Raw genomic sequence first — 24,059 nt, 5'->3', positions numbered from 1 at the left:
TGCTCAGGACTGTGCTGGAATTTCCATTCACCATGTAATGGATTCCCAGTATATTTTTATTTATTCATGCATTCTGTCATTCTTTGAAAGGCTGCCTTGCTTTACATATTTAAGCATCCATCATTAAAAAAACAACAACTGATATGTGGAAATGATCTACGTATCATCATTTCTTCCCCCAAAAAATGAAATTTAAGACGCCTGATTTTGGGATGCATTCAAGCCAATATTTTTTTATGTTCTCAGAAGAACATATGCCCTTTTTTGGAAAATCTGATGGAATAATGGCACAATACCAGTCAGGTCTCCACTTGTAGACATATAAAGATGCGTTTAGCTCATGATATTCCGAAATGATAAAGCCAGGAGCTTTGGATCAGCTGATCAGGCAGGTTCCAGCAATCATTTACTAAATGTAGAGTCCTTTAGGACTAGTGGGTTTCCTTAATATTCATAGTTTATATAGATTTTTCTTTTTGGAGCTAAGATTTTCCCTGCAAAATCCAAAAATGTATTTAGGTAATATGGATTGGGTTAATATTCCTCCTTGTGTCTCGATCTTCACATGAACCAAGTGGCTATTTAAAAGTCTATATTCTGTACAAAAAGGAACCATGTTCATGCCTATCACAATGTGCAACTCTTACTAAACAGATTAATCCTTTAAATCATTTTGTGTAGAATTGCTCACAATTACGAAGTTTCAAAGTAATTCTTTGATCTGCCGTGTGGGTGCTTAATGCTCTCACAGCTCTCAGACATTTCAGTTTAATAACCCAGAATCATAAAGTGCCTGATAAGAGGTGACAATTTAATCATGCTTTACAGATCTTGCTCAAAATAGTTGAGAGTTGTGATCCTTCCTTTTTTTTTTTTCTTTTTTTAATTTGGAGCATGTTTCATTTTCAGTTGCAGAGGAGAAAATATATTATGTGCTATGAGGAGATGAACAAAAGGCTGCCTTTTCTTATATCATTCAACTGTATTAATTTCCAATATTTACTCCTAGAAAAGTACATATATTAACCTGTTTTTATAAACAAAAATCTGATGCAGAGGATGCGGTGTTTATGGATGAAGAAGAAGAAAGGAAAGAGTATGTCCTGAATGACCTTGGGGTTATTTTCTATGGGGCTCCTGAAAATATACGATCAAGAAGCTGGAACTATGGTCAGGTAAATCCATTTGAAATAAATGAAGAACAGCTTTTCTACTAAATGCTGCACTCCTAGCAAATAGATTGATCCTGTTGAAACCTGATCCACTCCTGCTTAGTCAAATACACCTAGGCAAATGAGTAAGGGTATATGGCTGGCTGCCCTGTAATACATAACAGAATTAATCAAAGGAATAAAAGTTTGAAAGGACTGAGCCAGTATCTCAGTCTGGAACACTTCGGTCCAGACGGATGATGTGTATATGTGTGTTTATGTTAGTTTTATATCTCACCTTTTGTTCCAACAACTAAAAATGGCACGTACAACATTTCCTTCTTCCATTTCTTCCTGCCTACAGCAACAACACTGTGAGGTAGGTTGAAATGAGTGTCTGGTCCCAAATCAGCCAGTGAGCTGAGGATGAGCCAATTAAGAATGGACTAAAACCTGTTTTTTGCCTAGTTTTTAAGTCTTAACCATAACCATCACACCACATTATTTGTAAAAACAACCACCACCTTCTTATATGGATTTTATCACAGATTTTTATTCTGATTTATCTGTGACGCACATGAATATGACAAATATAAATTGAGAAAATGATGTATATTAATTGAAAAGCAGGTTCTCGTTTTCTTTTAAAGTTTTTTTTAAAGAAACTCAACAAAATACAAATAGCAGAGGAACACATCTTACCTGTTTCTCATCAAAAGCAACCATGGTCAATAACTCAAACTCAGACACCCAGTAGTGGTGAAGGTACTGGATGACAAGTAGGAATATTTAGGTTTTAGTCCATGTTCAACCAGAGCAACCATTTGACTCGTTTATTCTCAGCCCAACCTATCTCACAGAGTTGTTCTTGCGGAGAAAGAAAGGAAGAGAAAGTGTTGTACACACTGTCTTGAACTCTTTTATATATCTAATACTTAAGTAAACATCTAACGGTAATTATAACAAGTATTCAGCAGCTTCCAGCTTTTTTGAAGAGGCAATTTGGCATGATTATCTAACTGAATCAAACATTCAATGGGGCCCAAATTCCATAACCTACTGTTCTATTCTAATTTAAGATTAATGGGTAACTATCATCAGTGAAAGAAGAAAAGCTCTTTGGAAGGTAACTAGATGTAGAGGACATCTATAGAAGCAGTTGGACCAGCAGGTTCAGACAGTAGTGGTGGAGCCTGATCCTTTCTATATAGGATAAGCTGATAATAATTTGGTCTCTAAGCAGAACTTCATCATTGTGACTCCTATCTCCTTTATTATCTTAATTGCGAGAAGTTCAGTATCAGAGAAATAATCAATTTCTGGCATATACGCTTCCTAATTTTATTGGTACCATAAGTGGATCAATATCCAAGGAAAACTGGATCCCATTCCCAAATTTCCAGAAAATGCAGGTAGAAGTGTTCAAATGTGTAAGCCATCAGGCTTCTATATTTGCTAATATCTGCATCATCTTCACTTCAATCCTGTGTAAAGCAGAGTGCGATCCTTCTCAAAGTTTGGGATTACAGGGTCAAAACATGGAAAGATTTCTTGCCTCTGGGAAAGAGTGGCTTTCATACAGCTGTGTAGTATAACTCTTTTCCTAAGCATAAAGCAGGTTCCAGTAGTATCTCTCAATTCTTGGAGCAAGACATAAGGTTTATTGACTCATCTGTCAAAGGCAGGATGATCTGCTCTGTACAGGGCTATGGTCTTCTTATCAGCTTTATTTCCACCTTGTTTAGATTATATTTCAGCTCATTCATTTAACCACAGCCTCAGTACACTGGTTTAGAAATAAGACAATTGGTCTTTGATGCTTAGCTAATGAAATATAGAACTTGAGGGGGGAACAGTATTGGCTTATTTATGATGCCCATCAGCAAAGCTCTCGATGATTTCTGTCAGCAGCTTCCTATAGATTATAGATGATAGCAATCTCTGTGATAAAAGCTTGGTGGAATACCATATGTCAACTGCCAGAGGGCCAAGCTAGAATTACCAACGATGACCCATTCACTTCATTCTGGTTAGAAAATGGAATCACTCAGTAGACAGATCTAACCCCTGCAAGCTGTTCAAACAGGCTAACAGGATTAAATTATTTGTTACACAAAAGCCATGGTAAGGTCAGAAAGTACTGAGAAGGAAGACTGTCTGCCAAGTTCCTTGATGCAAATCTTTGCAAAATGGCTAAAGCGGAAGTGAAAAGATTCAGAAAAGGATTTCTCATCTAGACACAGCACCCATTATTCTGCTACTCCATAGTCAGTCAGCTTTTTGGAACTGGCCCAAATAACATCTGTCCTGATTACGGCCAATTATATTTTGCTGATTGATCCCCCCACAAAAATGCATAAGTTCATTCATTCATTTATTCATTTATTGATTCATTCCAACAAGATGTCCCGCTTTGGCATAACACCCTCTTTGGTCCACCCCATCACCCAAGATAACAAATTTGAACTCCTATATTTTCATTAATGAAAGATAACATTTATTTCATCACCATGAAAATGGACTGATTGGTCACATTTAGTAGAATCTAGCATAAGCCCAAGAGTGAAATGCTACCGATTCGGACCAGTTCACCCAAACCGGTAGTAATAAATGCTACCGGTTCGGACAAACCGGTAGTTTAAAAAATGCTACCAGTTCGGGCAAACTGGTATTTCCGACGATCAGCTGTGCCACGCAATTTATATTCGCTAAAAAACAGGAAATCCTGCTTTCTAACGAATCTAAATCGTGCAACTCAGCTGTCCCCCCTCACTGTTCTACTTACCTTTGCAGACTCAGAAAAGGCTTCTTAATCCTCCTTTTTCAGTGCTGCGCAGTAGCACCTGCGGTATGGAAGCACGTTTGGTGTGCACTGTGCATGCGCGCGTGAAGTGAACTGGTAGCAAAGCAAACTGGTAGCAGACTTCAGAGCATTTCACCCCTGCATAAGGCATATTTTAAATCATCTCCAAATCAAGGACATTTCAAATAGTGAAAGAGAGATCAAATTGCTGGGGTCAACCACTGCTTGCAAAGATAATAAAATCCACAAAATAGAACAAGTATCTTATTTATCCCTTCTTCTCTCTTTCTAGAATCCAACAATCTAGAATCTAGATCGCTTGAGGTATATATTTTCCATGTCTTATTAGATATTGATAATGCTAAATATCTAGCTTTTAGACCTCCATTGGGCCAATTTAATCAATATGCTTGATGATAAAATAATGGAATATAGCCAACAATACATACTTTTAAATATATTTTTTTAAAAATAGTCCAAACAGAAAAAGAGCATTTAATTAGTATTAAATGTAAAATAGTGCATACATGTGCAGACAAATCCACAATTCTGAGGATGAAATCCCTGTTGAAAGTTCTGAGTAAGACTGCAAGGAATAGGAAGAAATAAGAATGATATTGCAGGGGCTGACTAGAAAGCATTATCCTGGAACAAATGATGAGACATTTATACAAGCAAGCTACAGCAGTAAATCCCCCCCCCCCGCCAACTACTTTGACATCTGCTGGAGGTCTAACTCAACTAAAAACAGAACATCCAATAAATGTTTTGATTTGTCTTGCTGTCAAGTCTATCTCTCAGAAGGTGGAAGAAGGGTCAAGAAGAACTATTGTCCTCCTGAAACCTGACCATCAGGGAAGAATTGGTTGACAGTGAATGTTGGCAGAAGCATTGGGGGGAAAGGGACACTGTCACTTTGGAATTCGATAGCAAGAGCTGTGAAAATGAAATGTAATTTGTATTTTGGAGTCTAGCAGACTGATTTCAGAAACTTCAGACAAAAATTGGATAGGATCTGATGCAGTGGTGAAATGTTAAATTTGTTACTACCAGTTCTGTGGGCGTGGCTTGGTGAGGGGGGGTAATATGACTGAGTGGGCGTGGCCTACTTTTTTTTTTTAACTTTTAAAACCATTTTTTCTACAACCTCTTCGGCTGAAGAGGTTGTAAAAAAATGCTTTTAAAAGCCTCTGATGATCCCAGCTGACTTGCTTGATCGGCAGAGGCTTTTCTTTTTTTTAAAGCCTCTGACCATCCCAGCTGACTTGCCTGATCGGCAGAGGCTTTGTTTTTACTTTTAAAAGCATTTTTTTCGATTGAAGAGGTTGTAGAAAAAATGCTTTTAAAAATAAAATAAAAAGCCTCTGATGATTGCGCAGCTCAGCTGGGCTTGGGGGTGGGGAGGGATTTTTGCTACCGGTTCTCTGAACCACCCGCTGCCATCGCTACGGGATCGGGCGATCTGGTCCGAACAGGGAGCATTTCACTCCTGATTGATGTCTAAATATCATAAAGGAAAGCAAAACAAAGTGGGACTGGAGTAATAGAAAACTGAAATATAGACCTATCCATGGTTTTTGGGAGTAAGGTTGGAAAGTGATCTCCAGTTGTATTTTGAATATCTTTTAAATGTGCTTTTTAAAAAACTCATATCAATCCTGATTCTTCAGCATTGATCTTACCTTTGATTACTCTGATTACTGACTTTTTTTAGTCTTGATTATTGGCTTGATCACAGCTTCTTGTACCTGTTAACTCCCCTCTGCTCAATGTCTATGGAGATTCTCAGTCATCCAGGTCATGGTTGTCCCAAAGGTGCTTTTTCAAGAGGCAACTGGACTGAAGAAACTTCTTGGATGAGAAGCGAAACATCTTCACAGAAAAACAGAAAGTGCAGTTGCCTCTTGAAAATCACCTGTGTGATCGCCTCTGCTCATTTTCTTTCACTAACTGGTGACAGGGTCTGTAATATGCAGAACCTTTTCAATTCCATCAGATTCTTTCTTAACTTGGTGTAAGTGGAATTGAAAACTAAAGAGTAATCACTGTCATCTTGTTAATAAATCCAAAGGTCAGTGGTCAAAATGAAATAATAGAAACAGACCCAGAACTCAAAAGCACCATGGACAGCAACTTAAGAAGCTGCTTTCTATTGAGCAGGCAAGTTGCTCCAGGTAGTCCAGTACAGTAATAAGTTGTATTGGAATGCTACATTAAATGTTTAGGAGCTAAGAGTTACAAACCAGCCCAACTGTAACATTCTTAGCCACTCCACCTCCTTAAAAACAAGATACTTCCAGGACCTTGAAGGCTGATCAAAAGAGGATAGGACATGATGACAAAAATCTTAGCAAAAATATTGTTTTACCTTGAGAAACTAATTTAATTCCCAGATTCCTAAGGTAGTGATTCTTTTGGTCTCTTCTTCATGGCTTCCATGTGGACTAGTCAAGAAGTCTTTATGTTGGCTGATATAGGAAAAATATTCAGATGGTTAGGATGTAAATCTCTCTCTAGCTCTGGGCATACCACTACACCAAGAAAAGAAGAAATGATAAAGCATAAAATGATAAAATAAAATAATAAAGACTTGACCTTTATCAAGTCAAACCTGACTCTATTGTCTACAAAGTCTTTGTTTATTTTTAATTTATTTTTATAATAATATAGTGTTGTGAAATGTACACAGTGTATTATTTTTATACAGTGCCACTTGTACAGTATTGACTAAAAATTCTTAACACTCTAATGTTTAGATAATTTAGACCCCTAGAGATTTATATATATATATATATATATATATATATATATATATATATATATATATATATATATATATATAAATATATATATATATATATATATATATATATATATATATATATAAATATATATATATATATATATATATATATATTCTCAGGTTTTCGCGGGTGTTTGTATGTAGGTCTTTGGTTATTCGGGTCTTCTCCCACGTAAAATTGGAAGTGTCTTGGCGACGTTTCGACAAAGTCTCATTCGTCATCTTCAGGCTGGTGTTCTCGGCTTCGTGCTTCCAGGAGCAACGAAGCCGAGAACACCAGCCTGAAGATGACGAATGAGACTTCGTCGAAACGTCGCCAAGACACTTCCAATTTTATGTGGGAGAAGACCCGAATAACCAAAGACCTACATACAAACACCCGCGAAAACCTGAGAAAACATATATATATATATATATATATATATATATATATATATATATATATATATATATATATATATATATATTTCTTTTGATTCATAGGTATAAATGTGCGATATTTTTGCAATCAGGGTTTTTTCCTATGTTGAAAGATGTTAAAATGGCCATGGTGGGATGAAATCTCTATTCATCACTTTCAGACCTGTCAGACATTTTATGTTGTTTCTTCTGTGACTTATGGGAGACTGGGATAGCACTATTTCGGCCTTTTTAGACCTCTTCATCCAGACACACCCATATTTTGTGACTCCTCCCTGTAGAGGTCAAATATTTATTTCTTTTGATTTATAGGTATAAATGTGCGATATTTTTGCAATCAGGGTTTTTTCCTATGTTGAAAGATGTTAAAATGGCCATGGTGGGATGAAATCTCTATTCATCACTTTCAGACCTGTCAGACATTTTATGTTGTTTCTTCTGTGACTTATGGGAGACTGGGATAGCACTATTTCGGCCTTTTTAGACCTCTTCAGCCATATATATATAATGCTAACAGAAAGGTCAGTATTAATTATGATTTAACATGTCAGTGTTAATGACCATAAGATTATTTAGTTTTTTCATCCAGAATTTAACATTGAAAAAAATGAGATATGTCCATGTAATTAATTTGGGGAAAAATATGGCTTTTTCCTAATTTCGTAGTCTAGTCTACAACTTTGTGATTTCACATCCATGTACTAGCTGAATCTGGCCCAACTTAGATTCAAGATCAACAAAGCCATTTTCAAGAGCTTCTTTAAGATCAGGAAAAAAAAATTGTGGCTATCAAAAGAAATCAGTATGGTTGCACAAAGTGCTTTCTAAGAAGCAGTGAGTGAAAGGGACAAATATAGGCGATGAAAAAAGAGATACTGCAGTCACCCAAACCTTCAATGAAAGATCAGCTAAACCCAATCACATTAGACTGTGATGGATGATTAAAAAAGAGAACCAACAGAACTTCTTTGACTTGTTAGAAGCAAAAAAGACAAGGAAGTGTAGGTCTGCTATTAAAAGTAGATGATGAAAAATAACAAGGAGAAATTGGAATGATATATTTTCGTCTGGAAAGAAACACGTCTGGAAAGAAACATGTTTTCTGCAATTAGCTGCTTTAATTACAAACTAAACATTTTAATGATTGAGATATGTTTCAGAAATTATCTTGGACAATGACACTACCATATCATCTTAGTTGCTACCCTTCAGTAAACACTACTACAGAAGTACTGCAACAGGCAGACCTTAGAATTAGAATAGGGAGCTGTAAATTCTTCAAAGTGTTTAAAAATACAGTGCAGCCTGGAAACAAGACACTGCCAGACAGAGGTGTCATCTTGATGGATCATTGGTTTCTAAAGGAGAATACTCTAACTTATATTCTCTTCTATTTATGTGACCCAACTAAGTTGATAATATAGGAAGATTAATGCATTATAAAACACACTTGGCAATATCTGGGCATCAAATCCATGTTTATTGACTAAACTTACATAATTGATGGGATGACTAGAACTTACACAATCAGACTTAAGAACAGCCACAACTCTGAATTTTTTTTAAAAAAACCGCATCTGATGGAGCAACTCCTTGTCTATGAATACTCATGCATAATAAAGGAATTTATCATTAAAGCTATATGGGAATTTTTTTTTTGTTTGCTTTAGTAGGCAGGTGATTTCGACATTTAAAATGGATCTGTATGTTCAATACTGAAAACACCATTAGTATAAGTATTACTGTCCATCCTCTCTAAAGTATGATTTCCAGTGAGTATTCTTTTTCCATAATTTACAAGAGCACACTATTGAGATATGTGAGTCAGCCTTAAGGATAAACATCCAGCTTTTTGAAGATATTTCTGGGAGCATCTCCTTTGGGACTAAGCTTCATATTATGAGGTTATAACTCATTATTTAGTAATGATATTCTGCTCTGTACCAAAAGAAGAAGAATTTTTAAAAAACTATGGATGACATAGGCAAAGAAATGACCAATTATAAATGCATCTTCTCCTACCTGGTCCAAGTGTATTAAAGAGTTCGCCATTGTGTTATATCCTAACAAATTACAGATTCAATCTATTATACATTGTTGCTATTTTCAGACAGTTAGCATTTTTAAAGAAAGAAGAGAATAAATTTGTATGCTTAAAGGAAAACTTCAAAAATTGTTAGGATTCAGCCTGTAAGGGAAATATCACTACCTCATTTGTTTATCACTACATAGAGCAGCTTGTAATTGAAGTCATGTGCCTTTACCGCCATCTCTGCGATTGTCTTCCAATTGACAGCGTCATCTTTTGGTTGCTATGCAATTTCTTCTGAGCAAATTGAACTGTACCATAGGGCAGGTTCTTTCGTAATGAATTCTGTTCTATTTAGGCACTTCTGCCCCCTATTTATTCCTGACATTGTTGTTATTGGGCCCCAGAATTAGTCTTTTTTTTTCCAGAGTTCATTTTCAAAGATGATAGTTTCAGGACACTGCAAGACATGTTGGACTCCAACTTGGTATTAACAATATAAGACATGATTGAAAGCTAGAACGAAAATATTACTGCCTTCTACAATATACCATAATATATTTTAATATATTATAATAATATATAATATATAATATATTTTAGTCCTGAAGTTTACATGGAATATGTGATTTTATTTTAATATTTTGGGTAACTACTGACACCTCTGGCTGTCACAGCAGCTGCTGCTTTAAGCCATATTATCCATAGTCAAGAACAACAACTATATAATTCTTATGAAAATGATTTATAGCTATGGATACATTAAAATATATCTGTCTTGCACAAGTCCCCTGTTCAACCACCACATTCTCTGAGTGACTTTTAGCAGTTCTTTTTTCTTACTTCAATAGGCTGATTGTGAGAGAAGACAACCATATATGCCATTTTCAGTTCCAAATTAATAATGTTGGTATTTGAATGTTGCTCTAGGTTCTAGTTTCATGATTTAGCATGAAAAACCTAGAAGATAAACATAAAATAAGAATCTATTCTGCTTTCATTTATATGCACATATATGGTTGAAAGAAGAAGTTTTCAATCTTTTGAGGTCCATGTGCAGTATGAAACCTATCTTTAAAAGTTAAAATATAATGTTTCCAACTTTACAATAGAATTTGTTTACCAATGCAAACTTCACCATTATGTGTGATATGCAAGTTTGGCCATGTTTCAACATACGTCAACTAAGTCCAGAATTGTTTCCCTTAATTACTTTTTGGAAATGATGTAAAGTTTACTGGAAAATTATCAATGTACTGGAAAAGTTTGTTGGTTTTCTACTTCATTAAGAGTTAAGTTACTAGTATTCTTTAGTAAATCCATGCCTTTGTTTTAATAACATCAATAGAGAAACAAACTAGAAATGGCAAAGAGTTTTGGTACAAAGTTGAGGCAGACAATGGATGCTTTTGGATGCTATGTCAAACCATAGTTCAATGTAATGTGGGTGAACCACAATTGTCTTCAGGATTGTCTACTTCTTTTGCAATCTAGCCATGAAAAATGTATCAGAGTTTCTTGCAAAATCAAATCCAGAAGCACAGACAGATAACTGATTCAGCAGGATTCATTAACTTCTTTATATATATAACGAGCTGGACACACGTGCTTCGCTTCGAAACTATGTGATGGGGCTTGATAAATTGCAGTTAAAGCTTGAAAATTAATGAGTAGTTATGACTAGCTTCTTCTATCCCCTTCTCTCCCTCAGCCTTGCCCCACAGAAGCCTCCCTTGTCCTATCCCCTGCTTGCTGCTGGGAAAGCAAAACTGAAACTGAAACTCCTCTCCTTTGCTTGTGTTTTGCATGGAACAGATTTCTTTTCAGGTGGGGAGGGGGAGTAGAACTCCTTAGCATCAGAGCATGGAACAGATTTCTTTTCAGGTGGGGACGGGGAGTAAAACTCCTTAGCATCAGAGGGCTGTTTGGAAAGTGAAACAGTATTTGCTGTGTGAGCAAGAAAGAGACAGGAAGGAGCCTGGCCATGGCTTAGCTCAAGTGTTCTGTATTAAAGCTGCTTGCTGCTGTGAAAATAAAACTGAAACTGAAACTCCTCTCCTCTGCTTGTGTTTTGAATTTGGAACAGATTTCTTTTCAGGTGGGGAGGAGGAGTAGAACTCCTTAGCATCAGAGCGTGTTAATAATAATATAGGAAATACTAGTGCTCTGATGGTCATTTTGAAAAATCCTTTCTTAGTGAGCACCTAGAAGCCAAGAGGAACATACATGTCAAATTTCGAGTTTGTAGGCTTTACAGTTATGGAGATTTTGTGATTACAGAGTGAGTGGTTTTCGCTTTTATTTATATAGATAACCGATTAAGTATTTATAATACCAACAGTTGATTTTTACCAACATGGTAGAAGTTACAGACAGAACACAAGGCAGGAGAGAACAGTTAGTTTCATTTTAGCAGAGCAAACAAGCACAGACTGCTTAGTTTCAGTTTCAATTCTCTGCACAGACTCAGTTGCCTAAGCCACATCCAGACTTCTTCCTTAAGTTTTTATTTCCAAAACAAGCCCCATTGGTTGATCTATTCCAGTCCATGAATATTCATACTCTGAAAGAATGCCAAAACATTGAGTTTTATCTGAACTCAACAAATCTTAATAGTGCATTATGGTTTTCCAGAACAAGTCAACTTCAAATAATGGCTTATAAAACTGATTTCCTTAAACTACAAATATTTAAAATGATTCAGGATTCAGATAATAATCATAATTATCCTGTGGTTAATTAAGTTAAGAGAACCAGTTTGATCTAGTGGTTAAGATATTAGGCTAGAAAGCGGGAGACATGAATTCAAGTCCTGCCTTAGCTATGAAAGCCAACTGGGTGACTTTGGGCCAGTTATTCTTTCTCTCAGCCCAGCTCATTTCATAGGGTTGTTGTTGTGAGGAAAATAAGAGGAGGAAGGTGTGTTGGATGTGTTCGCCACCTTGAGTTATTTGTAAAAATAATAAAAAGTGGGATATAAATAAATAAATAAAAATAATTGAGAAAACAAGCAGAAATTAATCTAAATTTTACAACAATAATTTTGCAACAGATTCACCTATGGTGAAAATATTACTGTCACTTGCTTATTCATGAGCAAGTGCTTATTCATTAGCATGTTAAAAATCTTTATGCTATGTTCTTAAAAACTTTATATAACATTTTTGTACTTTTTTCTGTACTAATTCAGCAGAAGTTATAAGTATACAGAAATATTGCATTTCCAACATGGAACTAAAACCTTGCTGAAGTCCTGTTTTTGTTTATTTTGCTAATGTAAAATAGGTGATGAATCTATATTTTTGTTTTTCTCTCTCTTATATAGTTTGAAGAGGGTATTTTGGATGCTTGCCTCTATTTGATGGACAGAGCACAATTGGACCTCTCTGGCCGAGGGAATCCTATCAAAATCAGCCGTGTTGGCTCTGCTATGGTATGTAATAAGCATATACTTTGTGCAATATTTGGGATCTATTTACAATCTTTTTTTCTTACTCTACTTAAATATATAGCAGGACTACATGGATTGGGGCAAATTTGTTCTGTTCTGTGACTTAGTTTTCAAGGAAGATCTCTGCTTTGGTCAATTTATTAAAAACCTGGTTGCCAATTCACTAGTTCAGTAGTAGAGTGAGTCTCTTGGCTTTTCCCTCTTTTTCACATCAAACGCTATTCATGTTCACTTTATGGGTGTCCAAGCTGAGGTTGCTTCTTCTTCTTTTTTGTGGGGCTTCCTGGAATGATCACATGACCAGGTAAGGTTGTCCCTGGTGCCTAGAACCTTATAGGAAGATTCAAGACAAAATTCTTTAAAATATCTACGTGGCATTAAAAAAGTATTCTGTAAGCAGAAGTTATATATTCCCATAGCTTGTTCTATAAACAGGAATAGTGAACTAATATCCCCACAGTGGAGAAAAGGAATTCTAGATATACTTAGATTTTTTTGCCCTGTGGCAGCATATATCTATATGCAAAACATTTATTAAACCATGAATGGTTTAATTTTCCTACAGATTTCTAAAAAAATGTAACTTTCAGACAATTTTCTAAACTTCTTATTTTGCACCTGGTAGGTGGAAGACTATGAGATATTTGCAGCTGAGCATGAGTTAACAATTTAGTTCCCCACAATAGAAGACTCATTCATTGGGGCATAATAAGTGCATTTTCCAGTAAAACGTATGTGCATGAAACCAATTAATGCTAGAAAAATTATTTTTTGCAGCAACCATGAGTTGGTTCTGAAAATACAATGAAACACACTAAAACCTCTTCTTTATAGTCCAAATTAATCCCACACTAACCATGTTTTAGGAAACCATATCTACTGTATTTGTTATCATTGTCAGGTGCAAACATGAAAGGAAGATCTAACCTTTTCCTCTGATGTTTCAGTTCTAAAGCAAAGTTTTCCTCTGTTATTAGTCTGGGCTGGATGAACCCATAACACCTTGGGGAAGAGATTTTCATTGGGTTGGTGGTGGGGAATGTTAAATCTTCTGTTCCCATGATCTACGACCTAAAGAATTGCTCCAGTTCATGGCATTGCTATTTAAACATGGACACAACTTCATTTATTTAATAGATGTATATCCTGCTTTTATATGGGATAACACTTTTTACATCACATCAAACTTATCATCCCATAACTAATATTAATTTTAAAAATCATTAAATGATTTAGTACAGGATTGCATTTTAGTGTTGAATTTAGTTTGTTAGTATGACAGAAGAAAATATGATGAAGTATAGTAATTATAATTACTGGTAATTATAGCAGGCAGATAGTATTTCCTAAAGAGAGAAGGATGAACTTCTTCAGGAGTGCCCTAACAAATTCTCTCTTCTACTGTTCAAGGCATCAGAAACCTGCCTTTCTTTGCATCTGATCACCCTTGTAATCTCTATTCTGGTGAATTACCAAATTGCCTCAGTTCACTATCATTTCATTTAACTAATTAGCAATATTTTTTAGGATATCCCTCAAGACTTTCAGATAAAATAGCTTGGAATTAAACAGAAGTGGGACACCATATTGTTTATGGACTTCATAAGCCTCTCCATTTTGTGGCTCTTGAATCATTTCAAAATTGCACTGCGCAGATTCAGAGCCAAAAGTACGAACATTCCGTACTGTAATTTTCCCCATTGTTGTTTTGTTTTTATTAAAATAAGTAAGACCATTTCCATATTACACTCCCATTTTACTGCAGTGGGATGTGAATGGTGGAATATTGATTTCCACCATTAACCTTTCCCCAACCAGACCATCAATTTTAATTTTGCCTTCCAGTATCACATTGGCCTAACCCACATCACTTGTATGGAAGTCCAGCTCTGACCCGTGTTACTGAATTTTAATACAGTCTTCAGTTGCTATAGCATTGTAGTTAATAATCAGGAGATCCCCATCTTGAACCTTCATTAACATGATTTCAGCAAATACCCTGAGATAAGCTGTTATTCGTTATGTTCAGTCTCTGTTCTTAAAACTGCAATAGCTATGATATAACAAGAGTAATTCTTGTTATGTAAGAACTAACTAAAAATATCTGCAAATATTTTATGGGTGTGTCCATAAATAGTGTCACAAATGTACTTTAGTCTGGAAAAAAAAGTATAGATGATTAAAGGTTTAATCCAGCTTTCCTCTTATCTTCCAAGTTTGTGATTTGGTAGCGACATGGTAGGTTTTGGAGTATATGACAAACATTTGTAATATAAATATGCCACCTTATTCATGTCTTAGGTTGGCCTGTTTTTCAAGACAGCCAAGGGTCTTTACCTAAACCTATTAGACCTACTAAATACTTATCTCGTCCAACTTCGGGGTTCACAGTACGTCGATTTTCTAATTAGAAACTAGTAGTTAATCCAGCCAAAAGCTTTTCAATGAAAGTCATGATTTATCTGACAAGAATGTAGCAGCTCAGTATTAACATAATTACAAGCAAACGAGAAAGCAATAGAAAGCAAGGAAGCTTTTTCTGCATTACCTCCACTGATTTGGTTCAAATTGCTGGGAGGAAATGCATAGCTCACTAATAGCTTTCCATTTAGTCATTAGTCAGCAAAACTGTTACTTCACCTCCAGCAAACTTAGACAAGCAAAATCTTGTTTTTGTGATGAGCAACCCACAATAGACCTAGTTATTTCTTTTTAACTCACCCCTTAGCTTTGAAAACATAGGCTGAAATGGATGAGATTGTGGGGAAATACATTGGAACAAATATGAGTTAGATGACCCCTTTTTTCCTTTTTGTTGTAAAATACTCTTTTTCTAGAAATATTTGTTTTCTGAAATATTATAGATTTGGACCTGAATTGCAGAACCAATTTGATGTAATATGGAGCCCCTCAGAAACTGAAGCTCAGTGTATAATGTGGGAATTATATGTAGGAAAATCCCCATCCACGTTTGTTTAAATTTTATATCCTTATATTGTGCACTCAAGCTTGTCAAGAGAAATGCAGGTGAATTTACACTGGCAGTTATGCCTTGACCCTATGGGCAGCACGGCCTGGAAGGCAGAATTATGGCTTGTGGTCTTAAATGTAACAGAGCCACTGAAGTTGTTGCAGGCTCTTTCTAAAGCATTATATCAGACAGAAAAAGGTGTTTTTTAATCCATGCATAGATTATCCTTCCACTCATTGCTTTTCAAATATATGGGGACTCTAAACCTCAAAATCCCTAATGGCAGAATTTTTTATCATGTTAGTTGACAATTTGGGGAATTGTAAGTCCAGCACATCAGACTGGGGAAAGATGCTGTGGGATGTCATATTTCCTATTATACAATTACAACTCCAAGAATTAAATGAAGGCTTTGACATGTTTAGTATTTGGGGGGGATTTATAAGGCTGTCAAAGCCACGTTGACTCTGGGTATCGTTCAATGAAAATCCAATTAAAATACAAATGAGTCTAAACATGAGGAGTAACATACCATATCCAAGACAAACTATGCACATCAAATGGGCATGCTCATGCCACCACTTGAGGTAACCTCCAAGATTTTAAAGATCATTTAAAGACCTGAAGAATCAGGAGGTCCAAAGTTTTATGCTTCTTTGCTTGCCTGATGTTTGTTTGCTCATCACTGAACAAACACTGACAACTGTCTATGTCAAGGGTGTCAAACTCGATTTCATTGAGGGTCGCATCACAGTTGTCTTTGACCTCAGGGGGCAGGGGCCATGGCCAGGGTAAGCGTGGCCAGCTCAACGTCACTCATGTTGGGGCACCTATGGTGGCCCGAGCACTCTGCCAGTGAAAATGGGTTCCCGAGCTCCATTTCCAGCTGCGACAGCCTCCTGCAACCCTCTGCCAGCAAAAATGGAACTCTGTTTTCAGTCGCAGAGGCACCACGGGCCAGTCCTTCACTGTCTCCAGGGCGTCCCCATGGGCCAGATCTAAGCACCCTGCGGGCCGGATTTGGCCCATGAGCCTTGAGTTTGACACCCTTGGTCTATGTGCTTGAAATATAAACTAGGACAATCATTAGTATGTGAAGAACCATGTACAGAGCCGAGGTGGCGCAGTGGTTAGAGTGCAACACTGCAGGCTACTTCAGCTGACTGCTAGCTGCAGTTCAGCAGTTCAAATCTCACAGGCTCAAGGTTGACTCAGCCTTCCATCCTTCCGAGGTCAGTAAAATGAGAACCCAGATTGTTGGGGGCAATATGCTGACTCTGTAAACCGCTTAAAGAGGATTGTAAAAGCAATATGAAGCGGTATATAAATCTAAGTGCTATTGCTATTGCTATTACCCACAGTCACTTGTCAGACTTGAATGTGAGTTTGTTATCCCATTTCCAGACCAACAGCCTCCAAGTGCTGAGACATTATTTCCCCATCATAATTTGAGATAAACAGTTGAGTACTTTCAATGTTCTAATAATACTGGACCCCATGTTGATGGACAACCTCCTCTAGCTATTTCATGTAAAAGTTAACAGGAGAGGCAAGAGTGTCAAGCCCTGTGACAGCCTGCAACTAGGAGATTGGCTCAGGCTGGTCTTCTAGTCAGCCATCATTGCTGACTAGATCTGGTCATGGGGAAAGGAGAAGAAGTACTGCAACACTCCTGATCCCATAGCTAGTCCAGAAGCTAGTCCAGAAAGACTCAAAAGCCATCGTGAAGTCAAGAAGAACAAGGACCACCCCCATCTTAGTTCCACCAGAATTCAGCAACACGTATGATAAACACTGTCTCCATACTATGCCCCAGCTTGCAACTTGACTGAAACAGATCCAAACCATCTGTTTCTCTGGGATTCTGGAACCTTAATCCAAACAGCTTCTCCTTGATCTCACCCCCAGAGAAAAAGTTGGAAGTTGGATAAAAATTATCCAGAGCCATAGGATCTAGCAATAGTTTTTTTTTAAAGAGGGGACACAGTACTGCTTCATATCTGAATTTATTATTTTATGGATCCGACTGCTTGTCATCTCCCAGGAAATCTTAACAAACCACGGTAATAGATCTTATAAGTAGGTGACTGAACTAACAGTTCTGAGGATCCTGCCCATGTTCTCAGGAATCACAGGCTCAAACACTTGCTAGGTTAAAAACCAAGCTAACTCAGCAATACCTGCCAAATCAGAATCTAATATAGATTTGCCTTAAGAGCTAATAAGAATCAATTGGGCAAAATGTTTTGTTTTGTTTTTTGTCTTTGTTTTTGCTTTAATTTATATGCCGCCCTTCTCCGGAGACTCAGGGCAGCTTACAATGCGTTAAGCAATAGCCTTCATACTTTTGTATATTTATACAAAGTCAGCTTATTGCCCCCACAATCTGGGTCCTCATTGTTGAGTAGTCATTCTCTATTTCTCCAGAAAAATGTGGAGTGTCTTGTAGTTGCATAATACTTAATGTTTTAAGACTAAGTTTTCTTTAAGATTCAATTGTAAAGCACCTATTTTTAGCTGTTGGGTCAGCTCAATCTCTTTCACTATTATTAGAAACCCTTCTCTACTTCCAACATCAAAATAAACATGTAATCCAACTTTCCTGTTTGCATCAAAATGTTAATCTTTGTATCTTCTTTGTTTTTTTTAATATAATTATTCTAACATTATTCTGGTAATGTTTACAATAATTTATAATTGGCATAGATTAAATATTTTTGGTCTGTACGGAGATTAACATCAGCAATGACTCAATTTATTCATTTATTCTTCAGATCAATTCTAAAGATGATAATGGTGTGGTTTATGGGTCTTGGGACAACATTTATGAATATGGAGTACCACCATCGTCCTGGACAGGAAGTGTAGACATTCTATTGGAGTATTTTAGTTCTAAGGAGCCAGTGCGATATGGGCAGTGCTGGGTTTTTGCTGGCGTTTTCAACACTTGTAAGTATGAGACAAAATGTGCAACAAAGAATGATATTATTAATACACTGATGTCCTTTCCAAAGAAGAGATTTCCACCCCCCCAGCACCTTTTGATATTTAATATTATTCATGTGCATGTAGTACCAAGAATATAATTAATCTCTGTTTAAAATATAACAATTAAAGTTTATATAGAACAGAGCTGAGGATCTGGCATCTTCTAGATGTCGCTGAACTGTAAATTCTGGCAGCTTCAGAAATATGCCAATGATGAGGGATGATGAAAGTCGTAATTCAGTAGGGTTTACAAGTTCCTTATACCTGTTAAAATTAATTTACTTAATATACATTGGACTACGAGAATTGAAGTGAACACTAAGCTTGGAATTACAGTATTTTTCGGAGTATAAAATGCACCTTTTTTGCCCAAAAAAAGAGGGTGAAAATCTGGGTGCGTCTTATACTCCGAATGTAGCCCTGCCCAGTTTCTCAAATGGAGATTTCAGAGGCTGAAAAAAGCATCAGAAACGAAGCTTCAGAAAATAAGCCCCCAAACAGAGTTTCAGGAAAAAAAGCCCCCAAACAAAGCTTCAGAGGCTTTTATTCTGAATATATTTTATTTTGGAGGCTTTCAGAGGCAGGAAAAAGTTTTTTCTGAAACAGAGTTTCAGAAGTTTCAGAGGCAGGGAAAAAAAGCAAAAAAAAAAAAAAAAAGCAAGGCACAGAGCTCACAATCAAGGAATCTGTTGCTAAAATTCACCTCTGGGAACAGCTGATTGGGGGTATTCCAGGAGGCAATCCACCTGCCAATCACCTTTTTTCTTATTTTCCTCCCCAAAAACTAAGATGCAACTTATACTCTGAAAAATACAGTAACCAATCAAAAAACAAAATAAAACACCAGCCTTATTTCTACTTTTCTTCTATTCCAATAGCTTGTTCTATTGTACATGTCTTCATTCCTACATATCAGAAGTACATTTTCCCATATTTCCCAAATTACTTCAACATAAGTACATTTTATGCTTTATTAATGGATTGATCTCTGCTCAAATATGTATCAATAACTGCTTACCCTTGATTAAAATACAAAAAGTATAAAAGCCCCTTAAAATAAACAATTAAAAGTCCAGCAGGAAAATATTTCTTTATAAATTTCCTAAATACAGAGGAATTTTATTAACTAGGAATTATGTAAGGTACTCTTGTACAGGACAAAGAATTGAACTTTTGATATGCAGATAGCAATAGCCATAGCACTTAGACTTATATGCTGCTTCACAATGCTTATATACCGCTTTACAGTCCTGTCTAAGCAGTTTACAGAGTTAGCATATTGCCCCAAACAATCTGAGTCCTCATTTTACCTACATCGGAAGGATGGAAGGCTGAGTCAACCTTGAGCCTGGTGAGATTTGAACTGCTAAATTGCAGGCAGCCGGCAGGCAGCAGAAGTAGCCTGCAGTACTGCATTGTAACCACTGCACCACCACAGCTCTTAATTTTTATTTTTTTTTTGCAAGTTGCATCTTTTGCAGGATTTGGTGGCCAGACATGTTCATAATCTTGATATTCCCACAGATACTCAGCTCCTAAGCCAACTAGAATTTTAAAATTGCACTAATTGCCAAATGATTGTTAGTAAAAAAATTTTTTAAAAAGATGTTCATATTAAATTTTGCCCACCAAACATTTGGCCATAAGTAACATCTTTCAGTGCAGACACCCTATAATTCCTCACCTTGTAGCAGTTATCAGCCTCGTTGCCACTAAATTGTACCAATTTAAAATTCAAGGTACATTTCAAGGACGAAGGTGTAAAGCACAGTATGTGGAATAGTCAAAATAGAATGTACGAAGACATAGTTCGCTGTCATCAAAATCCAACTGTTGTTAGGGTTTTTTTGACACTAGCTGTAATGGTACATTCTTTGCTACCCAGACATCATCTGCATATCCAGCAAGAGTTTAGAATCAATCAATCAATCAGAACAGAGCTGGACGTTACTTTAGAGGTCTTCTAATTCAACCCCTTGCTCAAACAGGAGACCTATACCAATTCAGACAAGTGACTATTCAGTCTCTTCTTAAAAAACCCCAGTGATGAAGCACCCACAACTTCTGAAGGAAAATTATTCCACTGGTCAATTGTTCTCACCGTTAGGAAGTTTCTCCTTAATTCCAGGTTGCTTCTCTCCTTGAACTGTGGCCATCTTTTTTTAGGGAAGGGCAATTTCATCCATCCCCCTGAATCTTAAACCCCAAGTCTAATTTAGATTTACTAATGTGCTTTGTCTGGGTTTTAATTTCTGTTTGTTCTCCCTGGTTAAACATGTTATTGAATTATGCAATATCCAACAACTGCTTTCTTGGAGTGGGTGGCATCAGCATATTCTTGGCACCTTATTCCAAAGCTTGCGATGTCAACAGCTGTGGTGTTAAACAAATCCTCAATTCTATCTATTACATAATCTGACTGAGGAAGAATTGATTGCCAATCCAACACTGACCAGGGAATGATCTGTTCATGATGAAACTGCACAGAGTTCCTGTGCTTTCAAAGTGTCTGCTTTACCTGAACAGAGTATCAACCTCACCTTGAAGAAAAAAAAAAAAGCAAGTCAGATACTAGTTAGGACAGATCAGGGGCCATTAAATTCTGAGATGCCTTTGAATCTGCAAACTTGAGTCAGCATGAATATTGAAAACTCCATGATAAGGAAACTTCACCTTCCCCCACAAAAAAACCCTAGCTAATCCACATGCCAATAGGCAACAGGATGAACAGTACACCAGCAGTGCATTTATACCATCCTGGCCACGCAAATGCAGCACACTCAAAATTGACGGTATATCAGAGGTGAAATTCTACAGGTCATGATGGACCATGTCATGTTTCCACTCTCTAATCCACAGACAGAGTTGGTTCTTGGCAACTGATGCCCAAATAGCATTTTCTTCACATAGTAAATCCTGGATAATAGATTTGTTTTATTTTTTTTACCATCAACTGACTTCCACTGAAGAAGAGGTTATTTGGGTTAGAGCAGGGGTGGGGAACTATGGTCCTTTTATGACTTGTGGACTTCAACTCCCAGAATTCCCGAGCCTGCATGGGAGTTCTGGGAATTGAAGTCCATAAGTCATAAAAGACCCATAGTTCCCCACCTCTGGGTTAGAGGACCTCTTTCACTGTAACATGCATTTCCTAGATTAGATTTCAATCTGTGAAGGATGGAAGTCAGCTAGTGGCCTACCCTCTTTCATTCAGGGTTAATACCTGTTTGTAGCTGTCTTCCCCTTGTAGTTATTACTTTAGTATATTCTCCTGAGTCACTGAAGCAGTAGGCATGAGCTTAAATGGACTCTAGAGGATGATAGAGGACAGGAAGGCCTGGAAGAACATTGTGCATGGGGTCACGATGGGTCAGACACGACTTCGCATCTAACAACAACAAAATTCTCCTGAGTATCTTAAAATCTGGAGAAGTACATATTTGGTAACATAAATGTGTTCCAATTAATAATTATTCAGGAAATGAGAACTGCAAAAGTTCATGTCAAAATGTAGACAAAATCATTTTTATTCCATCATTAAATAAAACCACTCCATCTGTTTTTCATATGCTATGTATTACTATGTATGATACTATGTATCATGTTCAGTGCCTCACTCAGTTATAAACTTAAAATGAATATTATAAACACAAATCTAAGAGAGAATGGCTTCATTAATACCAGCTAGCAAGCTAGCTAAAATATTAATCAATTACCTCCCTCAAAATTAAATCTAGTACTCTTAATACTCACCAAAGAATATAAAGATGTAACTACCTGCATGGGCTATGGGTCATATACATTGGCTTTCCCCACCTAAAGGATTGTGTTCTACCTACCATATTATGCTATGCGGAGCAGGATTTCCATATTTTTTTTCTGTAGCAATTCCATATTCTGGAGTTCCTTTAAGCAGGGCCAATTTGGAGGGTACCAGGGTGTTATAAGGAGAGGAGCAATCTTCATCCATAGTCTAGGACTAGGGGTATCATGATCGCGGTGTTCCAGTATTTGAAGGGTTGCCACAAAGAAGAGAGGGTCAATTTATTTTTCAAATCACCAGAAGGCAAGACAAGAAACAATGGATGGAAACTAATCAAGGAAAGAAGCAACCTGGAATTAAGGAGAAACTTCATAACTCTGAGAACAATTAGCCAGTGGAAGAGTTTGCCTTCAGAAGTTGTGGGTGCTTCATCACTGGAGGTTTTTAAAAAGAGATTGGACACCCAATTGTCTGAAATGGTATAGGATCTCCTGTTTGAGCAGGGGGTTGGACTAGAAGATCTCAAAGGTACCTTCCAGCTCTGTTCTAAATTTGAATTTGAATCTATTGAAGTTTTACCTGCTGAATAAATATGTGTAAACTACTGATTCTAAAATTCAGGAGGTAAAATCTGGAAATCTTTGTCTTTGTTTCTGTACAGTGATATGACAGAAACCTAACGATCTCAGACATCAACTTTTTTTTGAAAGTGAAGACATTGGAATGTACATTTTTGTACACGTATATATTTTTTCTCATGTGGAAGATACATATAGTAAAAAAAACCCACTTGGTTTTTATCTCAGCTGGCAGAATTCCAGCCTTCATATGTATCCCTTGTATTATACTCTTGCCAGTATTCATAGATGCTGCCAGATAACTATATATAGATATCTATGACTTATGTGCCCTCCCCTGTAGTTGCATATGAAAACTAATCTATAATACTCTAATAATTTTCTGCAGTGAAATTGTGCAATTGTCAAATGAAGAATTAGTCCATTTAATTCAGTGGGGGACACCCACTCCCATTGGCATTCTCAATAGATTTCCATAAATATTTTTAGATAACAATCCAGCCATGTGTTCAAATATGGATTCTAAACAGTTTTAAGTTTCTTAAAACATTCCTACTCTGTTTACTTTTCTACCGCTATATGAAGTGTTTTGGAAAGTAAGAAAAGAAGATGCAAATTACTTTGATATGTCTGGAAGAAAAATTGCTTTGTCTTAAATAATCCTTTCCTACCTGTTGCTGCTTACATATATTGGATTCAGTGTGCGTTTCCAGCCAGCACTTTTATTGGCTGGGAAAGACTGATATAGAATATATTCATCTTTCCATTTCCATAGAACAGGAACTTCAAGAAATGAAGCATGTAAACCCACCAAATAAAAAGGCCATGATTCTTACCTCTTTCCTGTTGTTAGGCCCTCAGCCTAGGAGCAAGTAAATACTTTAAACAGATAGACAGAAAGTTGAAAACATAGACACTTAAGGCATGTAACTCGATGGCAGAAAATAGAAAAGTGCAAACTTTATGTAAGCAGGTAGCACCCATTTGCTTTTGTGCTGTCCAGATGTGTTATGTCCACAAATTCCAGAGTGCTCAATCAACCATGATCAGTGTGAAATGGGAATTCTGGAAATTGTGGTCACAATGCATCTGAGGAGCATCA

The 24,059-nt window shown here is 36.7% G+C and overlaps 1 protein-coding gene across 1 annotated transcript in view; it reads left to right on the top strand.

Moving 5' to 3' along the window:
* The window catches only part of F13A1 (coagulation factor XIII A chain), a 116,593-nt gene that overhangs the window by 48,261 nt on the left and 44,273 nt on the right, over positions 1–24,059 (top strand). The window contains exons 5-7 of the mRNA XM_034429097.3: positions 1,057–1,175; positions 12,532–12,639; positions 18,403–18,577. Coding sequence (XP_034284988.2) covers positions 1,057–1,175; positions 12,532–12,639; positions 18,403–18,577 — 402 coding nt within the window. The remainder of the gene's footprint in view (positions 1–1,056; positions 1,176–12,531; positions 12,640–18,402; positions 18,578–24,059) is intronic.

Source organism: Pantherophis guttatus, chromosome 3 (genome assembly GCF_059756535.1).
Source record: "Pantherophis guttatus breed Tessera chromosome 3, ASM5975653v1, whole genome shotgun sequence".
Classification (NCBI taxonomy): Eukaryota; Metazoa; Chordata; class Lepidosauria; order Squamata; family Colubridae; genus Pantherophis; species Pantherophis guttatus.
The sequence above is the reverse complement of the archived record's forward strand: the minus strand, read 5'-3'. Positions and strand labels throughout refer to the sequence as shown.